The sequence below is a fragment of the Anguilla rostrata genome, chromosome 2 (genome assembly GCF_018555375.3).
Source record: "Anguilla rostrata isolate EN2019 chromosome 2, ASM1855537v3, whole genome shotgun sequence".
Classification (NCBI taxonomy): domain Eukaryota; kingdom Metazoa; phylum Chordata; class Actinopteri; order Anguilliformes; family Anguillidae; genus Anguilla; species Anguilla rostrata.
Window position 1 is genome coordinate 69,757,354 of NC_057934.1, and position 20,000 is coordinate 69,777,353.

General features: G+C 55.3%; 1 protein-coding gene across 1 annotated transcript in view; it reads left to right on the top strand.

Annotated features, from left to right (window-relative positions):
• rptor (regulatory associated protein of MTOR, complex 1) overlaps positions 1-20,000 on the top strand; it is a 204,191-nt gene that overhangs the window by 102,525 nt on the left and 81,666 nt on the right. Inside the window, 4 exon segments of the mRNA XM_064324324.1 lie at positions 6,994-7,094; positions 8,326-8,470; positions 11,280-11,355; positions 14,822-14,923. Of these exon segments, the coding sequence (XP_064180394.1) occupies positions 6,994-7,094; positions 8,326-8,470; positions 11,280-11,355; positions 14,822-14,923 (424 nt within the window).

Sequence of the window (20,000 nt, forward strand, 5' to 3'; positions counted from 1 at the left end):
TCCCTGCATGTGTATCCCACACGCTGCTCGACGGGCCGTTTCAAAGCACAGGAGATGACATTTGCCTCCTGCTTCTGAAACAGCAGGAGCTGTGAGTCAGCTCTCACGTGTCCTGGACCGCTTGCTAAGCGCTGAGATGAGCAATTTGTCTTTTTCTCGCTTACTGATTCATCTCACATGTGCACACACACACTCTCACACACACACACACTCTCACACACACACACACACACACACACACTCACACTCTCTCTCTCACACACACACACACACACACACACTCACACTCTCTCACACACACAAGCACACTCTCACACACTCACACACACACACACTCACACTCTCTCACACTCACACACACACACACACTCACACTCTCTCACACACACACACACACTCACACTCTCACACACACACACACACACTCACACTCACACACACACACACACTCTCTCACACTCACACACACACACACTCACACTCTCTCACACACACACACACACTCACACTCTCACACACACACACACACACTCACACTCACACACACACACACACTCACACTCACACTCGCACTCACACACACACACACACACACACACACATACACTCACACACTCTCTCACACACTCTCTCACACACACACACGCACACACTCACACACACACACATACACTCTCTTTTGAGATTCAGCTATCAGCTGTGGTGAGCAGGCTACAGTGTTGTTAATTATTAGGCGACACTCATTATTTGCGTGAGCATGAAGTCACTCTGGAGCGATGTGGTCTCCACACCAGACCGGGCAGGCACGCCGTACACACCCTCCTGCTCATGAGCACTCGGGCAGGGGCGTACAGTACGGCCAGGGTGCCAGTCCCTCCTCACACTGTGTCCCAAAATCCCAAAATGTACCCTTCGCACCCGGGTGACACTGTGATCCCATGACTCCTGTGTCCTCTCCAAAGGAGCAGAGCACGGAACCTTTTCTAATCTTCATTCCCATCTCGAGCTGCTGTTTCTCCCCCACCTCCCACCCCCTGTCCATCACGCTCCCAGGAGACGTGAAGGGAAATCTCCATCAGTAACGAATGAAGGGAAATCTCCATCAGTAACGAATGAAGGGAAATCTCCATCAGTAATGGACACGCAGGCCCTTCAGGGCTTTTCAAACGGGCATCTGTCTCTCAGCACTGACTCCTGAACGCCCCCGACCCAACTCTGGTGCCCCTGTCAGATTTAAAAACTCCCCCCCTGTACCGCAGCCCACAGACACACGGGTCAGCGAGAGAGGCGGCAAGGCGGCCTTCTCCGGGGCAAAGCGGCCGGCTGTGAGAACTTAGCCCCTCAAACAGCCGATTTAATCAGCTGAGGGGGGAGGGGCGCAGGTTAAATGAAAACAGGAGGATACTGAGCCCCCCAGGTCAGAGCGGGAGAGCAGCGGTATTACTTTCACAGGATGACCAATGCCCTCCTCCCACCCCCCCCATTCAGAGCGAGCAGGGAATCACTTTCTGCACTGCTTCATTGTTGCCTGGGGTATCTTGTTTCTTGGTTGTTTAGTAGTCCCCCCCCCCCCCCCCCCCCCGGTCTGTTCTGCTGTTTTATTACCGAGCAGCCTTCCCCGTGAGCACAAGCACATCTTCCTCCAGGGTTTCCTGTATTAAAGCAGCCGCTGGTGAGGTGTTGGGGGCGGGGCTCTGGAGTTTTTCCGGAGTGCTTTGATGTGTGGTGGGCGGGGAAACGGTGAGGCCTGAGGAGAGAGGGTCCTGATCGGAACGGAAGAGTGCGCGTCGGCCGAATCTGTGTCTCATTAAAGCGTCAGTGATCACGCTGGCCTGCCGCACGCCGGTGACGCTGGGCGGGCGTGTCGGTTGCTGCCTGTAGCACAGCGGGTGTGTCAGTTGGCGGGTGTGTCAGTTGCTGTCTGTAGCACGGCGGGTGTGTCGGTTGCTGTCTGTAGCACAGCGGTGTGTCGGTTGCTGTCTGTAGGCTGGGCGGGCTTGTCGGTTGGCAGGTGTGTCGGTTGCTGTCTGTAGCACGGTGGGTGTGTCGGTTGCTGTCTGTAGGCTGGGCGGGCGTGTCGGTTGCTGTCTGTAGCAGGCGGCGGGTGTGTCGGTTGCTGTCTGTAGCACGGCGGGTGTGTCTGTTGCTGTGTGTAGGCTGGGCGGGTTTGTCGGTTGGCAGGTGTGTCGGTTGCTGTCTGTAGCAAGGTGGGTGTGTCGGTTGCTTCCTGTAGCACGGCGGGTGTGTCGGTTGCTGTCAGTAGGTTGGGCGGGTGTGTCGGTTGCTGTCTGTAGCACGGCGGGTGTGTTAGTTGCTGTCTGTAGCACGGCGGTGTGTCGGTTGCTGTCTGTAGGCTGGGTGGGTTTGTCGGTTGGCAGGTGTGTCGGTTGCTGTCTGTGGCACAGCGGGTGTGTCAGTTGCTGTCTGTAGCACGGCGGCGCGTGTGTCGGTTGCTGTCTGTAGCACGGCGGCGGGTGTGTCGGTTGCTGTCTGTAGCACGGCGGCGGGTGTGTCGGTTGCTGTCTGTAGCACGGCGGGTGTGTCGGTTGCTGTGTGTAGGCTGGGCGGGTTTATCGGTTGGCAGGTGTGTCGGTTGCTGTCTGTAGCACGGTGGGTGTGTCAGTTGCTTCCTGTAACACGGCGGTGTGTCGGTTGCTGTCTGTAGGCTGGGTGGGTTTGTCGGTTGCTGTCTGTAGCACGGCGGGTGTGTCGGTTGCTGCCAGTAGGTTGTCGGGTGTGTCGGTTGCTGTCTGTAGCACGGCGGGTGTGTCGGTTGCTGTCTGTAGGCTGGGCCGGTGTGTCGGTTGCTGCCTGTAGGCTGGGCGGGTGTGTCGGTTGCTGTCTGTAGGCGGGGCGGGTTTGTCGGTTGGCAGGTATGCCGGTTGCTGCCTGTAGCACGGCGGGTGTGTCGGTTGCTGTCTGTAGGCTGGGCGGGTGTGTCGGTTGCTGTCTGTAGCACCGTGGGTGTGTCTGTTGCTGTCAGTAGGCTGAGCGGGTGTGTCGGGTTGCTGTCTGTAGCACGGCGGGTGTGTCGGTTGCTGCCTGTAGCACGGTGGGTGTGTCGGTTGCTGTCTGTAGGCTGGGCGGGTTTGTTGGTTGGCAGGTGTGTCGGTTGCTGTCTGTAGCGCGGCGGGTGTGTCGGTTGCTGTCTGTAGGCTGGGCGGGTGTGTCGGTTGCTGTCTGTAGCACGGCGGATGTGTCGGTTGCTGTCTGTAGCACGGCGGGTGTGTCAGTTGCTGTCTGTAGGCTGGGCAGGCGTGGCGGTTGCTGTCTGTAGGCTGGGCAGGTGGGCGGTTGCTGTCTGTAGGCTGGGCAGGTGTGTCGGTTGCTGTCTGTAGCACGGCGGGTGTGTCGGTTGCTGTCTGTAGGCTGGGCCGGTGTGTCGGTTGCTGTCTGTAGGCTGGGCGGGCGTGTCGGTTGCTGGTGGCAGGGTTGCCAGATCTGTGCGGTGCTTTGTGCTCGCTGAGGCTGGCGCTGCATGTCAGGAAAGGATCATTTTATAATTTGTTTCTCTTTAATATTCTCCTCATGAACCCCCCTGCTGCAACTGTTACCCTCCCTCTCTCCACTCTTCCTCCCAAACACGCGATTCTTCTGTCTTCCTCTGCTGCTCCTCCCGCTTTGCCAAGTTTCATGGCTTGAATTTTACTTCAAGTATGGAAATGTCTTTTTATAAAAATATATATGTATGTATATTTTTAAAAAGCTTCTTTCTTCTTAATGGATTGCCTTATCTGCACTCTTGTCTGTGAGCTTCTTTTCCAGGAGGTATGCTTGCCTTTTAAAGGTGGATCAGGGAAGGATATGCTTGTATTTGTCAGTATTTTTAGGGTTTGTTTTTTTAACATACCTCATAAAAAAGGATGGATTTCCCAGTTAACATTTATTTGGTATTTTATTTTAAGTAAATGTTTCTCTCTCACACACAAACACACACACACACACACACACGTGAATCAGTTATCCTGAGCTGGAAGGTTGTTACACCAGTTACAATCAAGTACAAAAATAATAAAACGTAGTTTGACGAATGCTCAGCGAATGATGAGAACGTGTTTGTAACAGTTGGTGAAGCAGAGCGGAGGTGTGATGCTGGTTCTGCCCATTGTGTCGGACTTTGTTGAGAAGGCCGACGTTTCACACACATCCGAATCCTTCTCGTTCAGTGTCACACGCTGAGGTAGCGTGTGAAAAAAGCCTCGTCAGAATCTGGCCCTGACTAATGAGTGAGCACCTGCTGCCCTTAGCCGTTAGTATTCTAACGGTATCTGCCGATGTGAACTCACATTTCTGGGTTTATCACGGAAACTGTTCACGTCAGGGAGAATCATGTGTGGAACGTTAAACCTACTGTATTTTAACTTGCTATAATGTTACTTAGACCGATAGCTATATATATAATATATAGTATATATAATATATAATAGCTATATTTCAGCATAGCGTGTGAACATTCCCTGTACATGCGTATGCTATGTTGCCTGGAGCTGGTATGAGCTACAGTGCAGGGCTGACAGGGCCAGCAGTGAGCTCTCTGATTGGCTGGCAGGGCCAGCAGTGAGCTCTCTGATTGGCTGGCAGGGCCAGCAGTGAGCTCTCTGATTGGCTGACAGGGTCAGCAGTGAGCTCTCTGATCGGCTGGCAGGGCCAGCAGTGAGCTCTCTGATTGGCTGGCAGGGCCAGCAGTGAGCTCTCTGATCAGTGCAGGGCCGATGATCTCATGCTGACAGGGCCAGCAGTAGCTTCGATGCTGACAGGGCCGGCAGTGAGCTCTCTGATTGGCTGGCAGGGCCAGCAGTGAGCTCTGATTGGCTGACAGGGCCAGCAGTGAGCTCTCTGATTGGCTGAGGTTAGGCGTGTACAGCAGCCGCTGTGCTGGGGGGATCCATCGGGCTCTTTACACTGAAGGTGCCGCAGTGGGACAGGAAACCGTCTGTTTGTCCAGGGCTTTATTCCATGAGCTGTCAATCCTCCCCCAACCACCGCCCCCCTTCCCCCCCGCACCCCCCCCGCCCTCCCCACCGCTCCCTCCCGCTCTGCTGTGCGGTAATAAAACATCTCTGATGGGACTGAGGCCTGGTCAACACATCATCATCATCATCATCATCAGCGGGAGAATGCTTTTATCGATCTCCGCACGCTGGAGCCGCGAGTGCTTTATACACGCTGACCTCGGGAGTGCCCCCCCCCCAACCCCACCCCCACCCCCCCGGTAAACCCCGCCAGGGGGAGGACATCACCGCTGCCTCTTCCTGAAAGGCGCTCACATCGTTCTGCGCGGCCAATCAGCCGAGCCGTCCTTCAGCCTGAGAGCGGGCGTGCCTGCAGCCCGGCGTCCACCGGGGAATCTGCCGCCCAGCCGGGGGGGGGGGGGTTGGGGAACACGCCGGGCCTCCCCCGCCCCGCACACACGCAGCGGTAATGAGCGTGCGGCAGCATGGCGCTCCGCTCTGGAGACCTCCGCTCGCCCCTGATCCGCCCCCCGCCCCCCGCCCCCGGGCCGCGCCGCTTATTAAAACAGAGCCGTCAGAGCCGTCGGCCGAGGCGATCTCTCTGCGCTGATTACAGCTCGGCCTCGGGGCCATGATGGGGGGGGGGGACAGCCCACACAAACCCCCCTCCCCTCCCCTCCCCTCCCCTCCCAACGCTCACTCAAACCCCCCTCCCCTCCCTCCCCTCCCAACGCTCACTCAAACCCCCCTCCCCTCCCAACGCTCACTCAAACCCCCCTCCCCTCCTTTTCCAGCGATGTGACAGCGGCCCAAGGGAGAGGGGTGTGGTGAACACTTCACACTTCCTGTGTGGAGTGTTACCTTTGGCTCGGTGTTAATGGAGAGCTGTTGCTCAAAGGACAGAGTGGTTTTCGCTGGTTGTGTTAACAGCAGAGGGTTTGTGTCTGTGTTGTGTCTGTGTCTGTGTGAGAGGAAGGGGTGGTTTTCGCTGGTTGTGTTACCAGCAGAGGGTTTGTGTTGTGTTGTGTCTGTGTGAGAGGAAGGGGTGGTTTTCGCAGGGTGTGTTAACAGCAGACTGGGTTTGTGTTGTGTTGTGTTGTGTCTGTGTGAGAGGAAAGGGTGGTTTTCGCTGGTTGTGTTAACAGCAGAGGGTTTGTGTTGTGTTGTGTTGTGTTGTGTCTGTGTGAGAGGAAGGGGTGGTTTTCGCTGGTTGTGTTAACAGCAGACTGGGTTTGTGTTGTGTTGTGTTGTGTCTGTGTGAGAGGAAGGGGTGGTTTTCGCTGGTTGTGTTAACAGCAGACGGGGTTTGTGTTGTGTTGTGTTGTGTTGTGTTGTGTGAGAGGAAGGGGTGGTTTTCGCTGGTTGTGTTAACAGCAGATGGGGTTTGTGTTGTGTTGTGTTGTGTTGTGTTGTGTTGTGTTGTGTTGTGTGAGAGGAAGGGGTGGTTTTCGCTGGTTGTGTTAACAGCAGACAGGGTTTGTGTTGTGTTGTGTTGTGTGAGAGGAAGGGGTGGTTTTCGCTGGTTGTGTTAACAGCAGATGGGGTTTGTGTTGTGTTGTGTTGTGTTGTGTTGTGTGAGAGGAAGGGGTGGTTTTCGCTGGTTGTGTTAACAGCAGACAGGGTTTGTGTTGTGTTGTGTTGTGTGAGAGGAAGGGGTGGTTTTCGCTGGTTGTGTTACCAGCAGACGGGGTTTGTGTTGTGTTGTGTTGTGTCTGTGTGAGAGGAAGGGTGGGGTTCCCTGTTATGTTAGCACAGCAAACGGGTTTGTGTTGTGTTGTTGTTGTGTCATGTGTAGAGGAAGGGTGTTTCCCCGGTTGTGTAAAACAAACGGGTTGTGGGTGTTTGTTTGTCGCTGTGAGAGGAAGGGGGTTTGCTGGTTGTGTTAACAGCAGACTGGGTTTGTGTTGTGTTGTGTTGTGTCTGTGTGAGAGGAAGGGGTGGTTTTCGCTGGTTGTGCTAACAGCAGACGGGGTTTGTGTCTGTGTTGTGTCTGTGTTGTGTCTGTGTTGTGTCTGTGCCGTGTCTGTGCCTGTGTGAGCAGAATCCCGGGCCGGCTGAACGACAGACGCACGCCGCTGGGGGAGCTGAACTGGATCTTCACAGCCATCACAGACACCATCGCGTGGAACGTGCTGCCCAGAGGTGAACCTCACAGCGCCTTCTAGAAGCTTCCTTTCCTGTAACACCATTCTTCATGTCGGCCCTGTACTGCACCGCTTTGTGTGGAAACCGGGTCAGTGGTAGAGAATGGAAGTCACATCAAAGCTCTGAACTGGAGTTTGTACATACTGACACTCCACAATCACTGACACTCCCGCATTCACTGACACTCCGCAAACACTGACACTCCCGTAATCACTGACACTCCATAATCACTGACACTCCCGCAATCACTGACACTCCCACAATCACTGACACTCCGCAATCACTGACACTCCCGCAATCACTGACACTCCCACAATCACTGACACTCCCATAATCACTGACACTCCCACAATCACTGACACTCCTGTATCGCTGGCACTCCTGTATCACTGACACTCCGCAAACACTGACACTCCCATAATCACTGACATTCCCATAATCACTGACACTCCCATAATCACTGACACTCCGCAAACACTCCATAATCACTGACACTCCCACAATCACTGACACTCTGCAAACACTGACACTCCCGTAATCACTGACACTCCCGCATTCACTGACACTCCCATAATCACTGACACCCACAATCACTGACACTCCCGTATCACTGACACTCCGCAAACACTGACACTCCCATAATCACTGACATTCCCACAATCACTGACACTCCTGTAATCACTGACAATCCCGCAAACACTGACACTCCTCATTCCCTGATGCTCTGCAATGACTGACATTTCCCCATAGCAGCATTGCAGGAGATGGATGTTGACAGTGTGGCATTCTTAGCTGTGAATTGTGACTGATCCTTTGGAGCAGGAAGTTAAAAGGCTGTCAGTGCGGAAGCTTTCTCACCAGCGCCTGCGGAGGACTCACAAGCGGTGACTGTTACGCGCCCGTGGCTGGCACAGGCCTCTGCTGATCCGCCGACACAGAGGGTGGAGAAGAACGTGCGTGATTACGGCAGGCAGGACACAATCCAGCGCAAACGGGGATCAGAGTGATTAGGGTGTGATGAGGGCTGGGAGCCAGAACACCTTTGTCCCTCTCAGTGGACTGAGAGCCGTTAACGAGCGGATGAGGCACCATTAGAGCCCGCCATCCTGTTCCAGGGCAGGGCCGGCGGATGAGACGCCGTTAGAGCCCGCCATCCTGTTCCAGGGCAGGGCCGGTGGGGCGTGGCCTCACCCCCCGCCCTCCTGTCTGTCTTCCCTTTCCCCCGCAGACCTCTTCCAGAAGCTGTTCCGCCAGGACCTGTTGGTCGCCAGCCTGTTCCGCAACTTCCTGCTGGCGGAGAGGATAATGAGGTCGTACAACTGCACCCCTGTCAGCAGCCCCCGCCTGCCCCCAACCTACATGCACGCCATGTGGTAAGGCCTGCCCCCCCCCCCCATTAAACAGCACGGTGGGGTGTCCCTCACAGAAAGCGGAAGGGGGAAGGGGGATGGGTCGCGTTGTCTGGACCGTGTTCGTTAGGAGAGCTGCAGGAGAGCGCTGCTCGGCGCTGGCGGGTTTGGTGGTCACCGTGCCGACGCCGTTTCTGAAGACGGACAGGGCGAGTGGGGCGCTCACACAGGGCTGCCTCTGGTTCGGGACGGGGTGGGGGGGGGGGGGGGGGCGGCTGAGGTCAGGGCCGGGGGACGGGGGCTGGGGTCCGGGGGCCCAAAGGAATGCGGGGCGAAGCCTGAGGAGCGTGGATCGGGGGGGGGGGGCGCGTTTCGGAGGGAAGGGGGGGCCTCTCTACTGAGCCACCGTCAGACGCAGCCCTCCCTGTTAATCGCGGACATCGCTGTGTAATCTACGCAAATCACATCTTACACTTAAACAACGAGCCTGGGGGGGGGGGGTGCTTTGTGTAAATGAAGCCTTTATTGCGTTATGGTTATCTACTTTCGCCCAAACTCCGCGCCGCTGAGCGTAATTATCTTCGCTGAATACAGGCGCTATTTATTTATTCATGTTACTTCTGTTTTTTTATTTATTTTTTCTCTCCTCCGGTCTTCCTTGTGTTTGTTTTTCTTTTTCTTTTTCTCGCTCCATCCGTTTTCCGCGAGCAGGCGGTTGCTCCGGCTGTCGGGGGGGGGCCGGGGGGGGGGGGGGTATTACAGGGGTTTTACTGAAGCTTCGCTGCGTCGGTTGCTGGAGAGGGACGGCGGCCCATGTCCTCCATCTTGTTTGTTAAGCGCGAGGGCTGATGTCTGGTCTCCTTTCGTAGGACGCATTACTACTGCAGTCAGTGAACATTACGTTACATTACATTTATTTGGCAGACGCCTATCCCTGCGATATATTGGTGGCCTGTCCCGGGCTGTGTTCCTGCCTCTCACCCAATGCACGCTGGGATAGGCTCCAGCACCTCCCGCGACCCTGCTCAGGATAAGCGGGTATAGATAATGGATGGACCCTGCTCAGGATAAGCGGGTATAGATAATGGATGGACCCTGCTCAGGATAAGCAGGTATAGATAATGGATGGACCCTGCTCAGGATAAGCGGGTATAGATAATGGATGGACCCTGCTCAGGATAAGCGGGTATAGATAATGGATGGACCCTGCTCAGGATAAGCAGGTATAGATAATGGATGGACCCTGCTCAGGATAAGCAGATATAGATAATGGATGGACCCTGCTCAGGATAAGCAGGTATAGATAATGGATGGACCCTGCTCAGGATAAGCAGGTATAGATAATGGATGGACACTGCTCAGGATAAGCGGGTATAGATGATGGATGGACCCTGCTCAGGATAAGCGGGTATAGATGATGGATGGACCCTGCTCAGGATAAGCGGGTATAGATAATGGATGGATGGATGGACGGATGGATGTACAAAGAAAGTGCTTACCAAAGGTCATTGGAACAACTGCAAAACACGGGTTCGATAAGGTACGGTACTCGTTGTGAAGTGAGATGCCTCTGCTCTGCTGAGGCCAGTGAAACAGCCCCGCCCTTTGTGCCACGCCCTTTGAGCCACGCCCTTTGGGCCACGCCCCAGGAGGACGGGGAGCCCGCCTCAGTGTCGGCACCGCTGCTTGGCTCTGAAACACTCATACAAACCCCACTAGTCTGTGGAGCGGAAGAGAAGGGCATCAATGTAGTATAATGGCTAAGGAGTTGGTGTTGCAACCTGAAGGTCGCAGGTTCAATTCCCCGGTAGGACGCTGCCGTTGTACCCTTGAGTAAGGCACTTAACCTGCATCGCTCCAGTATATATCCAGCTGTATAAATAGATGCAATGTAAATGCTATCTGGATAAGAGTGTCTGCCTGAATGCCTGTAATGTAACGCAAAGAGAAGCTGGCTATCGGACGATCGCCATCACGCCTCTCAGCTCCTTAAGGACGCGTGCAGCCACACGTTTTGTGTGCGAGTGCGTTCGCGCTCTGTCGTTCGTGTTTGTTTCCGCTATTTCCGTTATTTGTGTGCCCGTGAAAGCTCTGAGCACGGAGGAAGAGTCAGCGCCGAGGAAAGCCTGGTTAAAATGCGCTTTCTGGAGAGGGAACATTCGTTTATTTGCATTTTTATTTATCCTCACGTTTTTAGCCGGGATACACTCGCTGAGATCACAGTCTCTTTCACAAGGGGGGGGGCGACGTAAAATGTGAGCATCGACCAGGGATTCCAGGGTTCTCACAAGAACGGAAAGTTCTGAGATGAGATTGCAATTACTGAGGTCTTTTAAAGATGTTTAAGAATACGCACATCCTAAATTTCCCGCTTGGAAATGAGACCAAGCGAAGCTCTCGGGGTAAAGACGCTGTGTGTTCTCCGCAGTGAAGGTGTGTGTCTCTGAGCTGATGAGAGCTGCCAGCTTTACTGGCGGTGTTGTGTGTTCGCTGGTCCTCACTGTTACACCCTTTCTCTCAGTCTAAAAGGAGGGGAAGCGTATGGAAGTGGTATAAATGTTCATTACAGTGTAGCCCTGCTGGGTGAACACTCCCCATGGACACACATTAAAGGAAACAGTACCTGACTGGAAGCCTCTGATACTCCTAAGTGTGTGTGTGTGTGTGTGTGTGTGTGTACTTCTCTGTGTTCAGGGCTTTCCCTGGCCAATCGCCTGTGTGTTATCAGTGAAGGGTAAACGTGATTGGCCGTGGGGTCGCCCTCGGGCCACGCCCCTTGCTCTGTTGTTGAGAAACTGACCTGACGCCGGCGTCTCGCTGCCGCCCCCTACAGGCAGGCGTGGGACCTGGCCGTGGACATCTGCCTCTCCCAGCTGCCCACCATCATAGAGGAGGGCACCGCCTTCAGGGTGAGTGTGCGCTTTGGGCCGGGGGGCGGGGGGTGCTGGGGGGGGGTGGGGGGGTCAGTCAGCCGCAGTCAGTGTTCCCTCAGACTCATCGGCCAGGGTCACCTTCCTGCCTCAGCTGCTCCACTGACTCAGCACTGAAAGGTTTTTTTTTGGGGGGGTGTGGGGGGGCACGGTTGTACCGCTGTATTAAACCTCATTTCCTTCTTTTGGCCCTCCTTCCTGCCAAGGATCAGTCACAGCAAACAGAGAGAGAGAGGATAAAAGAGAGGGCGCAGCACAGCTGCCAGCAGCGATTGGCTCTCTCTCATCTGACCTGGAGCGTTTTTAAAGTGCGTAGTCCTCGGTGCCGTTTCCCCAAACCTGCGTTAGGGCCTTCAGCCAATCGGCGGCAAGGCCTTGCAGCTTCCGCGCGATTCGACGAAAAAAAAACACGTCACGTGATCACGCGGAAGCTGCCGATTGGCTGTCGTTTCGACGCCCGATTTGACGCTCGTTTCCCCCGAAAGCGTTCCGCGCGCCCTTTGAAGTCTGGACGCCCCGCTGCCGCGTCGGGTGCGATTAAGGGAAAGGGGATGAAAGGAAAGACGGTACGCCGCGCGGCGGCGGTGATCACGGCGTCGCGTAATCGGAGCTGCCGCGCGACGCCCAGCCCTGCTCCCCGCGGCGTTCGCTACACCGGCGCGTAGTCCGCCTTCCCCCGGCGCGTTCCGTCCGGGGGTGTGGGAGGAGTCAGAGAAAGTTCTGGAGCTGCAGAGGTTTTCCGGTGCTCTGCTTGATGTTGAATTTCAGACGGCCAGAGAAAACAGAGCAGATAGGGTGAGACTAGGAGGGGTATGAGGGGACGTGTGTGTCTGTGTACAATTTTCACTTCCTGCCTCTCGACGCGTGTGTGTTTTGGGGTCTTATTCAGCTTTGTTCTGATGCCCCCAATCTTCTCGCTCGCTCACTCTATCTCTCTCTCTCTCTGTCGGTCGCTCTCTATCTCTCGCTCTCTCTCTTGCTCTCTCTATCTCTCACTTGCTCTCTGTCTGTCTCTCTCTCTCTCGCTCTCTATCTCTCGCTCTCTCTCGCTCTCTCTCTTGCTCTCTCTAACTCTCTCTCAATTGCTCTCTGTCTCTCTCTCGTTCTCTCACGCTCTCTCCCTCCCTCCTTCTCCCTGCCCATTTTTTTTTGTCTCTCCATTTCTTTTCTTCCTCACCCTTGTGGCTTTGCAGCCCGATACGGAGGTGCGGTAGAATGTGAGGGCCTTAGTGTGTGGAAGCCTGCGTTTGTTTGGTGTTTCTCTCCTCGGCCGTGGTTCAGCGGCGGTGCGGGTGGCCTCTGCGGTGGCCCTGCGGCGTTTGCGGTCCTGGACGAACGCAGCGCAGACATCGCGGCGGCCGCGCCCTCTGATTGGCCCACAGATCCCCTGTGCACGCTCGCATGCGCACGTACACGTGCACATGCGCACGTGCGCACGGTATACAGGGAAGGCCCCCAGTCCGTGCTGAGGGGGCGCCAGCATCCCCTGTCCAATAAGTGTGCATTACGTCCCTCAGACCTCAGACACAGGCTCCCTGTATTAAAAACAAACAGGACGAAACGCTCTTTTATCCCAAATGTCACTGGCTTTCTTAATAAGTCACCGTAATGAGTTTTTAAATGGTTTTTTTTTTTTAGTGTTTATCTGTTGTCGTGGGAATATTTAATGTTATTTATTCTATGCTTTGCTCGCCAACAAATTGCTCCAGGGGTGTGGTAAAGTCCCTAACTGATTACGGACCTCACCTCCAGGGTGCCCCTGTGAACCTTCTAGTGCCGGGGAAAGCTTTCTGTGACACCCTTAGCTCCGCCCCTGCTGCCACGCCCTCCACTTCAGCCAATAGGAAGGCCTTCCCTTCGGGATCACCCGAACGGCGTGGTTCTCACTGTGTTTTTATTACGCCTTAAGGGAAATGAGGTCGTTTGCCTGAGATTATTATTATTTTTTTTTTTTTTTTTGTAGATTATTTTGTATATATATTTTTTGTAGATTTGGTTTTTAGTCTGTTATGAAATGGATGGGACGTGCAGGGGAGCTGGATTGCCAGTACTGCCGTGCTGTGACTTCCGTGCCCATTACTGAAACTCACTGAGTCTCCCCCAGGCTCAGAGAACTTTGATTATTTGCAAATTAATTTACTCAGCCAGCACTAATATTTCTCCGCCAGCACTGGGGGAAGGAGGTGGCGGTGAAGGATTTAATTTCGGCTCAGATATTAATGGAAGGATAAAACTAAGGCTGCAGCAATCAATAAGGAGGGAAAAAAAACTGTCATGCTCTGCTCCAAGTAGGCAAAGGAAATTTTTCATTTTTTATTTATTTTTTATTAATGAAAAATGGCGGCACATGGTCACATTCTTTTGGATACAAAGAACGGGGATTACGTAAGGTGTTATGTAACTCTCCATCTTAGTGGTCAGCGTGGGATTGCTGTGTCCCTTGGTGTGTGTGTGTGTGGCTGTGCGTGTGTGTGTGTGTGTGTGTGGCTGTGCGTGTGTATTTGTGTGTGTGTGGCTGTGCGTGTGTATTTGTGTGTGTGTGGCTGTGCGTGTGTATTTGTGTGTGTGTGGCTGTGCGTGTGTATTTGTGTGTGTGTGGCTGTGCGTGTGTATTTGTGTGTGTGTGGCTGTGCTGTGTGTTTTGTGTGTGTGGCTGTGCGTGTGTATTTGTGTGTGTGTGGCTGTGCGTGTTGTGTGTGTGTGGCTGTGCGTGTTGTGTGTGTGTGGCTGTGCGTGTTGTGTGTGTGTGGCTGTGCGTGTTGTGTGTGTGTGGCTGTGCGTGTGTGGGTGTGCGTGTGTGATGTGTGTGTGGCTGTGCGTGTGTATTTGTGTGTGTGTGGCTGGCGTGTGTATTTGTGTGTGTGTGGCTGTGCGTGTGTATTTGTGTGTGTGTGGCTGTGCGTGTGTATTTGTGTGTGTGGCTGTGCGTGTGTATTTGTGTGTGTGTGCTGTGCGTGTGTATTTGTGTGTGTGTGGCTGTGCGTGTGTATTGTGTGTGTGTGGTGTGCGTGTGTATTTGTGTGTGTGTGGCTGTGCGTGTGTGTGTGTGTGTGTGTGGCTGTGCGTGTGTATTTGTGTGTGTGTGGCTGTGCGTGTGTATTTGTGTGTGTGAAGTGTCCCCCGCCTGCCTCAGTATGACATGCATTTGTGTATGTAATCAGACTGATTGTGCTGGTCCTTTGGGTGTAATTTTGCTCTTTCGTTGTGTGCGTGCGTGCACGCGTGTGCGTGTGTGTGCGCGCGTTTGTGTGTGTGCGCGTGCGTGCATGCGTGCGTGCATGCGTGCGTGTGTGCGTGCGCGTGCGTGCGTGCGCGTGTGTGTGTGTGCGCGTGCGTGTGTGTATATGTGTGCGTGCGTGCGTGCGCGTGTGTGTGTGTATATGTGTGTGTGTGCGCGTGTGTGCGTGCGTGCGTGCGCGTGTGTGTGTGTGATCTGTCTCTACAGCACAGTCCCTTCTTCGCGGAGCAGCTGACTGCCTTCCAGGTGTGGCTGACGATGGGCGTGGAGAACAGGAACCCCCCCGAGCAGCTGCCCATCGTCCTGCAGGTACCCAACACGCACTGCATTATGGGAAGACTGCACCCTCTGCACGGGCGCGCCACACACATCAGACACGAGCGTTTTTCAGTTTTACAGAAACACACGCAGAATTAGGCACCGTGAGGCTGGGGTTTGTCTCTGCCTTAGTTCTGCAGAGGAAGTGCGGCTGTGTCTCCAGCTTCCCTTCCCCTCTCTGTTCATGACGGTGACGTCAGCGGCCCTGAAATTCCGCCCCTCCCCTGGCTCAGCGGCCCTGAGGCTCCGCCCCTCCCCTGGCTCAGCGGAACCTGAGACTCCGCCCCTCCCCTGGCTCAGCGGAACCTGAGACTCCACCCCTCCCCTGGCTCAGCGACCCCTGAGACTCCGCCCCTCCCTTCGCTCAGCGGCCCTGGCCCTGAGACTCCGCCCCTCCCTTCACTCAGCGGCCCCTGAGACTCCGCCCCTCCCCTGGCTCAGCGACCCCTGAGACTCCGCCCCTCCCTTCGTTCAGCGGCCCCTGAGACTCCGCCCCTCCCCTGGCTCAGCAGCCCTGAGACTCCGCCCCTCCCCTGGCTCAGCGGCCCCTGAGACTCCGCCCCTCCCCTGGCTCAGCGGCCCCTGAGACTCCGCCCCTCCCCTCGCTCAGCGCCCCCTGAGACTCCGCCCCTCCCCCCGTGGGGCTGGGAGCGGCGTGGGCCGGATCGCGGGCGGCCGTCTCCGCGGGAACGCAGATGGCCTCGCTGGTGACTGGGCGCGGGGGCGGGCGGGGGCCCGTGGGGGGTCCCGGCGGAGGAGGCGGCTCAGTCTGGCGGTCTGGACCGCGAGCAGGCAGCCCACCTCTTCACTTCAGCGCCGTGAGAGGAGAAAGTAAAGAGTAAGAGAAAGAGCAAGAACAAAGAGACAATTACACAAGAGAGAGGAAGAGAGAGAGACTCCAGTGGAGCTCCTGGGGGAGGAGTACGCAGTGAGGCCCCTCCCCTCAGCGAGGCCCCTCCCCTCCAGGTGTGTGGGGCTTCCTGGGGGAAGAGTACGCAGTGAGGCCCCTCCCCTCAGCGAGGCCCCTCCCCTCCAGGTGTGCGGTCAGTGACACTAGCGGCTCCTAGCCGTGCTCGTTAGCACGCCGATGCTAGCGTGGCCCGCCGGACCCCTGTCACTCAGGCCTGGCTCAACCGCGTTTTCCACCGTGACAGCCAGGCCCTGCCATCGCTGCAGAGTCTGTGGGTCTCCTTTATAGCGCACCTTTCATGTGTGTGTGTGTGCGTGTGCGTGTGCGTGTGCGTGTGCGTGTGCGTGTGCGTGTGCGTGTGTGTAACCTCCTCTCCGTGCATTGCTTTGGTCAGCCGTGTAGAACACAGCAATAAATCTCTGGCCTCTGCCCAGCTCATTTCTTAAGCTGTTTTGGTACCGTAGTTTTGTGCTCTCTCTATCTCCATCTCAGTCTGCCTCTCCCTCCCTCCCTATCTCCCTCTCCTGCTCTTTACCTCTCTCTCTGTCTTCCTCCCTCCCTCCCTTTCCCGCTCTCTCCCTCCCTCCCTCACTCTCCCCTCTCTGATATAAATTCTGTTTGAAGCGCAGAGCGGTTACCCAGCTGAAGCTGTGTACTGTAAGGGGGCGGGACCAGCCGGCCCCCTCGTGCATACGCGCGCTGTCACTCAGACAGGCCCCTCCCACAGACCCCTCTGACAGGCTGACAGGGCCCTCTGATTGGCCCCTCCTACAGACCCCTCTGACAGGCCCCTCCCACAGACCCCTCTGACAGGCTGACAGGGCCCTCTGATTGGCCCCTCCTACAGACCCCTCTGACAGGCTGACAGACCCCTCTGACAGGCCCCTCTGACAGGCTGACAGACCCCTCTGACAGACCCCTCTGAAAGAGAGAGAGAGAGAGACAGAGAGAGAGGGTGATTATGCGCTGACATCAGCAGCCCCTCCCCTCTCATGGGATAAGTCCCGCCCCCCCCCGGCGTCACCGTGTGACGTGGCGCTGCTCGGACCCGGCTGGGTGTGATGCGGGCGGCTGGGGGGGCTGGGGCTTGACGCCCCGTGTTTGGGGGGGTGTGGGGGGGGGTACAGGAGAAGTGGCGTGTTACGCAGAGAGGGATGGCGGGAGCTGGTGTGGGGGGGGGGGTATAGGAGAAGTGGCGTGTTACGCAGAGAGGGATGGCGGGAGCTGGTGTGGTGGGGGGGTAAAGGAGAAGTGGCGGGTTACGCAGAGAGGGATGGCGGGAGCTGGTGTGGGGGGGGGGGTATAGGAGAAGTGGCGTGTTACGCAGAGAGGGATGGCGGGAGCTGGTGTGGGGGGGGGGGTACAGGAGAAGTGGCGGGTTACGCAGAGAGGGATGGCGGGAGCTGGTGTGGGGGGGGGTAAAGGAGAAGTGGCGGGTTACGCAGAGAGGGATGGCGGGAGCTGGTGTGGGGGGGGGGGGTACAGGAGAAGTGGCGGGTTACGCAGAGAGGGATGGCGGGAGCTGGTGTGGGGGGGGGTAAAGGAGAAGTGGCGGGTTACGCAGAGAGGGATGGCGGGAGCTGGTGTGGGGGGGGGGGGTACAGGAGAAGTGGCGGGTTACGCAGAGAGGGATGGCGGGAGCTGGTAAAGGAGAAGTGGCGTGTTACGCAGAGAGGGATGGCGGGAGCTGGTGTGGGGGGGGGGGTATAGGAGAAGTGGCGGGTTACGCAGAGAGGGATGGCGGGAGCTGGTGAGAAACGGGGGGATGACTCATCAAAGCCTGCGGCCTACGGGAAGCCTGCGTCACAGCCGGGCGGCCGGCGCGCTGGATGTGCCCCCCCCCTCGCCCCCCGTCCCCCCGTCCCCGGCTCTGGGCTGTGGATCAGAGAGACGGGGGCCCTCAGTCCCCGGTCCCTCCGGTCCTCAGCAGCCTGCACTGGGCTCCCTAACGAGCCCCCCCCCGTCCGGTGGGCGTATGCTGATTGGACATCTGCACCCCCCAATCCCCACACCCGTGCCACGCTGCGCCCGAGGCGTTGGCAGCGGGGGGTGGGGGGGGGGCTGGGGGGGGTCTCCAGGGTCCCGGCACGCACGCGAGGAGCTGGCGAATGTTTACCGAAAACACCTGACGCGAGCCGTTTCCCCCGAAACGACGTCTGACGCATTGCCCAGCCGCTCAGCCTCGTGCTGTTCACGCGCTGCTCGGACACGGAGCGGCTGACGCACACCGCAGACCTGCCTCCGCGGGCAGCGTACGCTGCGGCGAACACGCGCTCGCACACTAACGCGCACGCTTAGCATGGAGGCTACCCTAAAATAACAGATAAACGCCTGGAGTCAGGCCTGGTGAGTGTACGTGTGTGTGTGTGTGTGTGTGTGTGTGTGTGTGTGTGCTGGAGTTCAGCACGATGTCTGTGCACCTTCCGCGGTCTTACTGAGCGTTTCATAAAGTGTAATTGTTAGAGATCGGTGGGCTGTCCTCCGTGGATATTAAGAACTCTTCTGTTGCACTATTGAACAGCTTTAGCATAATTTAATTATTAGAAATGTCCGTCAAGGTACCGTTGAAAAGGATTTGGGCTGTTTGTGGCAGTGGAGTTTGCTTGCAAGTAGAGCAGCATCATTTAAAAATACCGGTTTTGTTCCGTCATAATCTTGATCCGTTATGATGCCTTCCTTTGGGGTTTTTTTTAACAACCCCATGGTTGCCGTGACTTTCATAGAACTAGAACTCAGTAGTCTTCCTGTTCAGTTAAAAGCTGTTTGCTCCTATATAAATGACAAAATGAACAGCGATCAGTCCACCTGAATAATAAAAAAACTTTAATTATGTATTGTTGCCAAGCTGCAGGGCGTACATCACAGGAGAGCACGTATTCGGGTGGAAAATTGCGCCCGTGCAGAATTGCAGCATTTCAGGGGTCCCTACAGCAGTGCTGTAATGTTTCAGGAGTTTTTTTGTATGCAATATTAAGATATTGCACCATTTCAAACATTCTGGGGTTTCTAATGCAGTATTGCAGCGTTGCATGGGTTTTTAATGCAGTATTGCAACATCGCAGGGGTTTTTAATGCAGTATTGCAGCGTCGCAGGGCTTTTTAATGCAGTATTGCAACATCGCAGGGGTTTTTAATGCAGTATTGCAACGTCGCAGGGGTTTTTAATGCAGTATTGCAGCATCGCAGGGCTTTTTAATGCAGTATTGCAACGTCGCAGGTGTTTTTAATGCAGTATTGCAACGTCGCAGGGCTTTTTAATGCAGTATTGCAACGTCGCAGGTGTTTTTAATGCAGTATTGCAACGTCGCAGGGCTTTTTAATGCAGTATTGCAACATCGCAGGGGTTTTTAATGCAGTATTGCAGCGTCGCAGGGCTTTTTAATGCAGTATTGCAACATCGCAGGGGTTTTTAATGCAGTATTGCAACATCGCAGGGGTTTTTAATGCAGTATTGCAACATCGCAGGGGTTTTTAATGCTGTATTGCAGTGTCGCAGGGGTTTTTAATGCAGTATTGCAACGTCGCAGGGCTTTTTGGTGCAGTATTGCAACATCGCAGGGGTTTTTAATGCAGTATTGCAACGTCGCAGGGGTTTTTAATGCAGTATTGCAATGTAAGTTCTGTAAATGCTTGTGCGTTTGATTGTGGTGGTTACCCTGCTGGCAGCCTGCCTTGCAGTGATTGGATAAGAAGCACACAAAGGATGACTGTGAAATTATCCAGTGTTTTTGTTACATATTGTAATCAAGAATAAACAAATGATGTACAAAAAAAAACTGGCCCTTAAGGTCAGCAAATTCCAAAACAAATGAACAGTGCTGGAGAGAGAGAGCAGAGAGACACACACACACACACACACACAGGCCCTGTAGCTGTCCGTGGTGCTGAATATCTCCATGCTACAGTGCTGACGGTTATCCAGGGGAGGAGGGCAGCGCCCCCCCCCCCCCTCCTGCTGTACCTCTGCTGGGCTACACCACAGCTGTCAGCTGTAATATCGCTGGATTCAGGGAGGGAAAATGTAAGGGGAGAAAATGGCTGCCGGGGTTTCTGTTGTTTTTTTTATTGTTTTTTTTTTCTGTGAAATGCGTTACGTCCTGCGTGCACAGGGCTGTCTTTGAAAAGGGCTTTATAATGCGATGTATTATTTAAATAAAG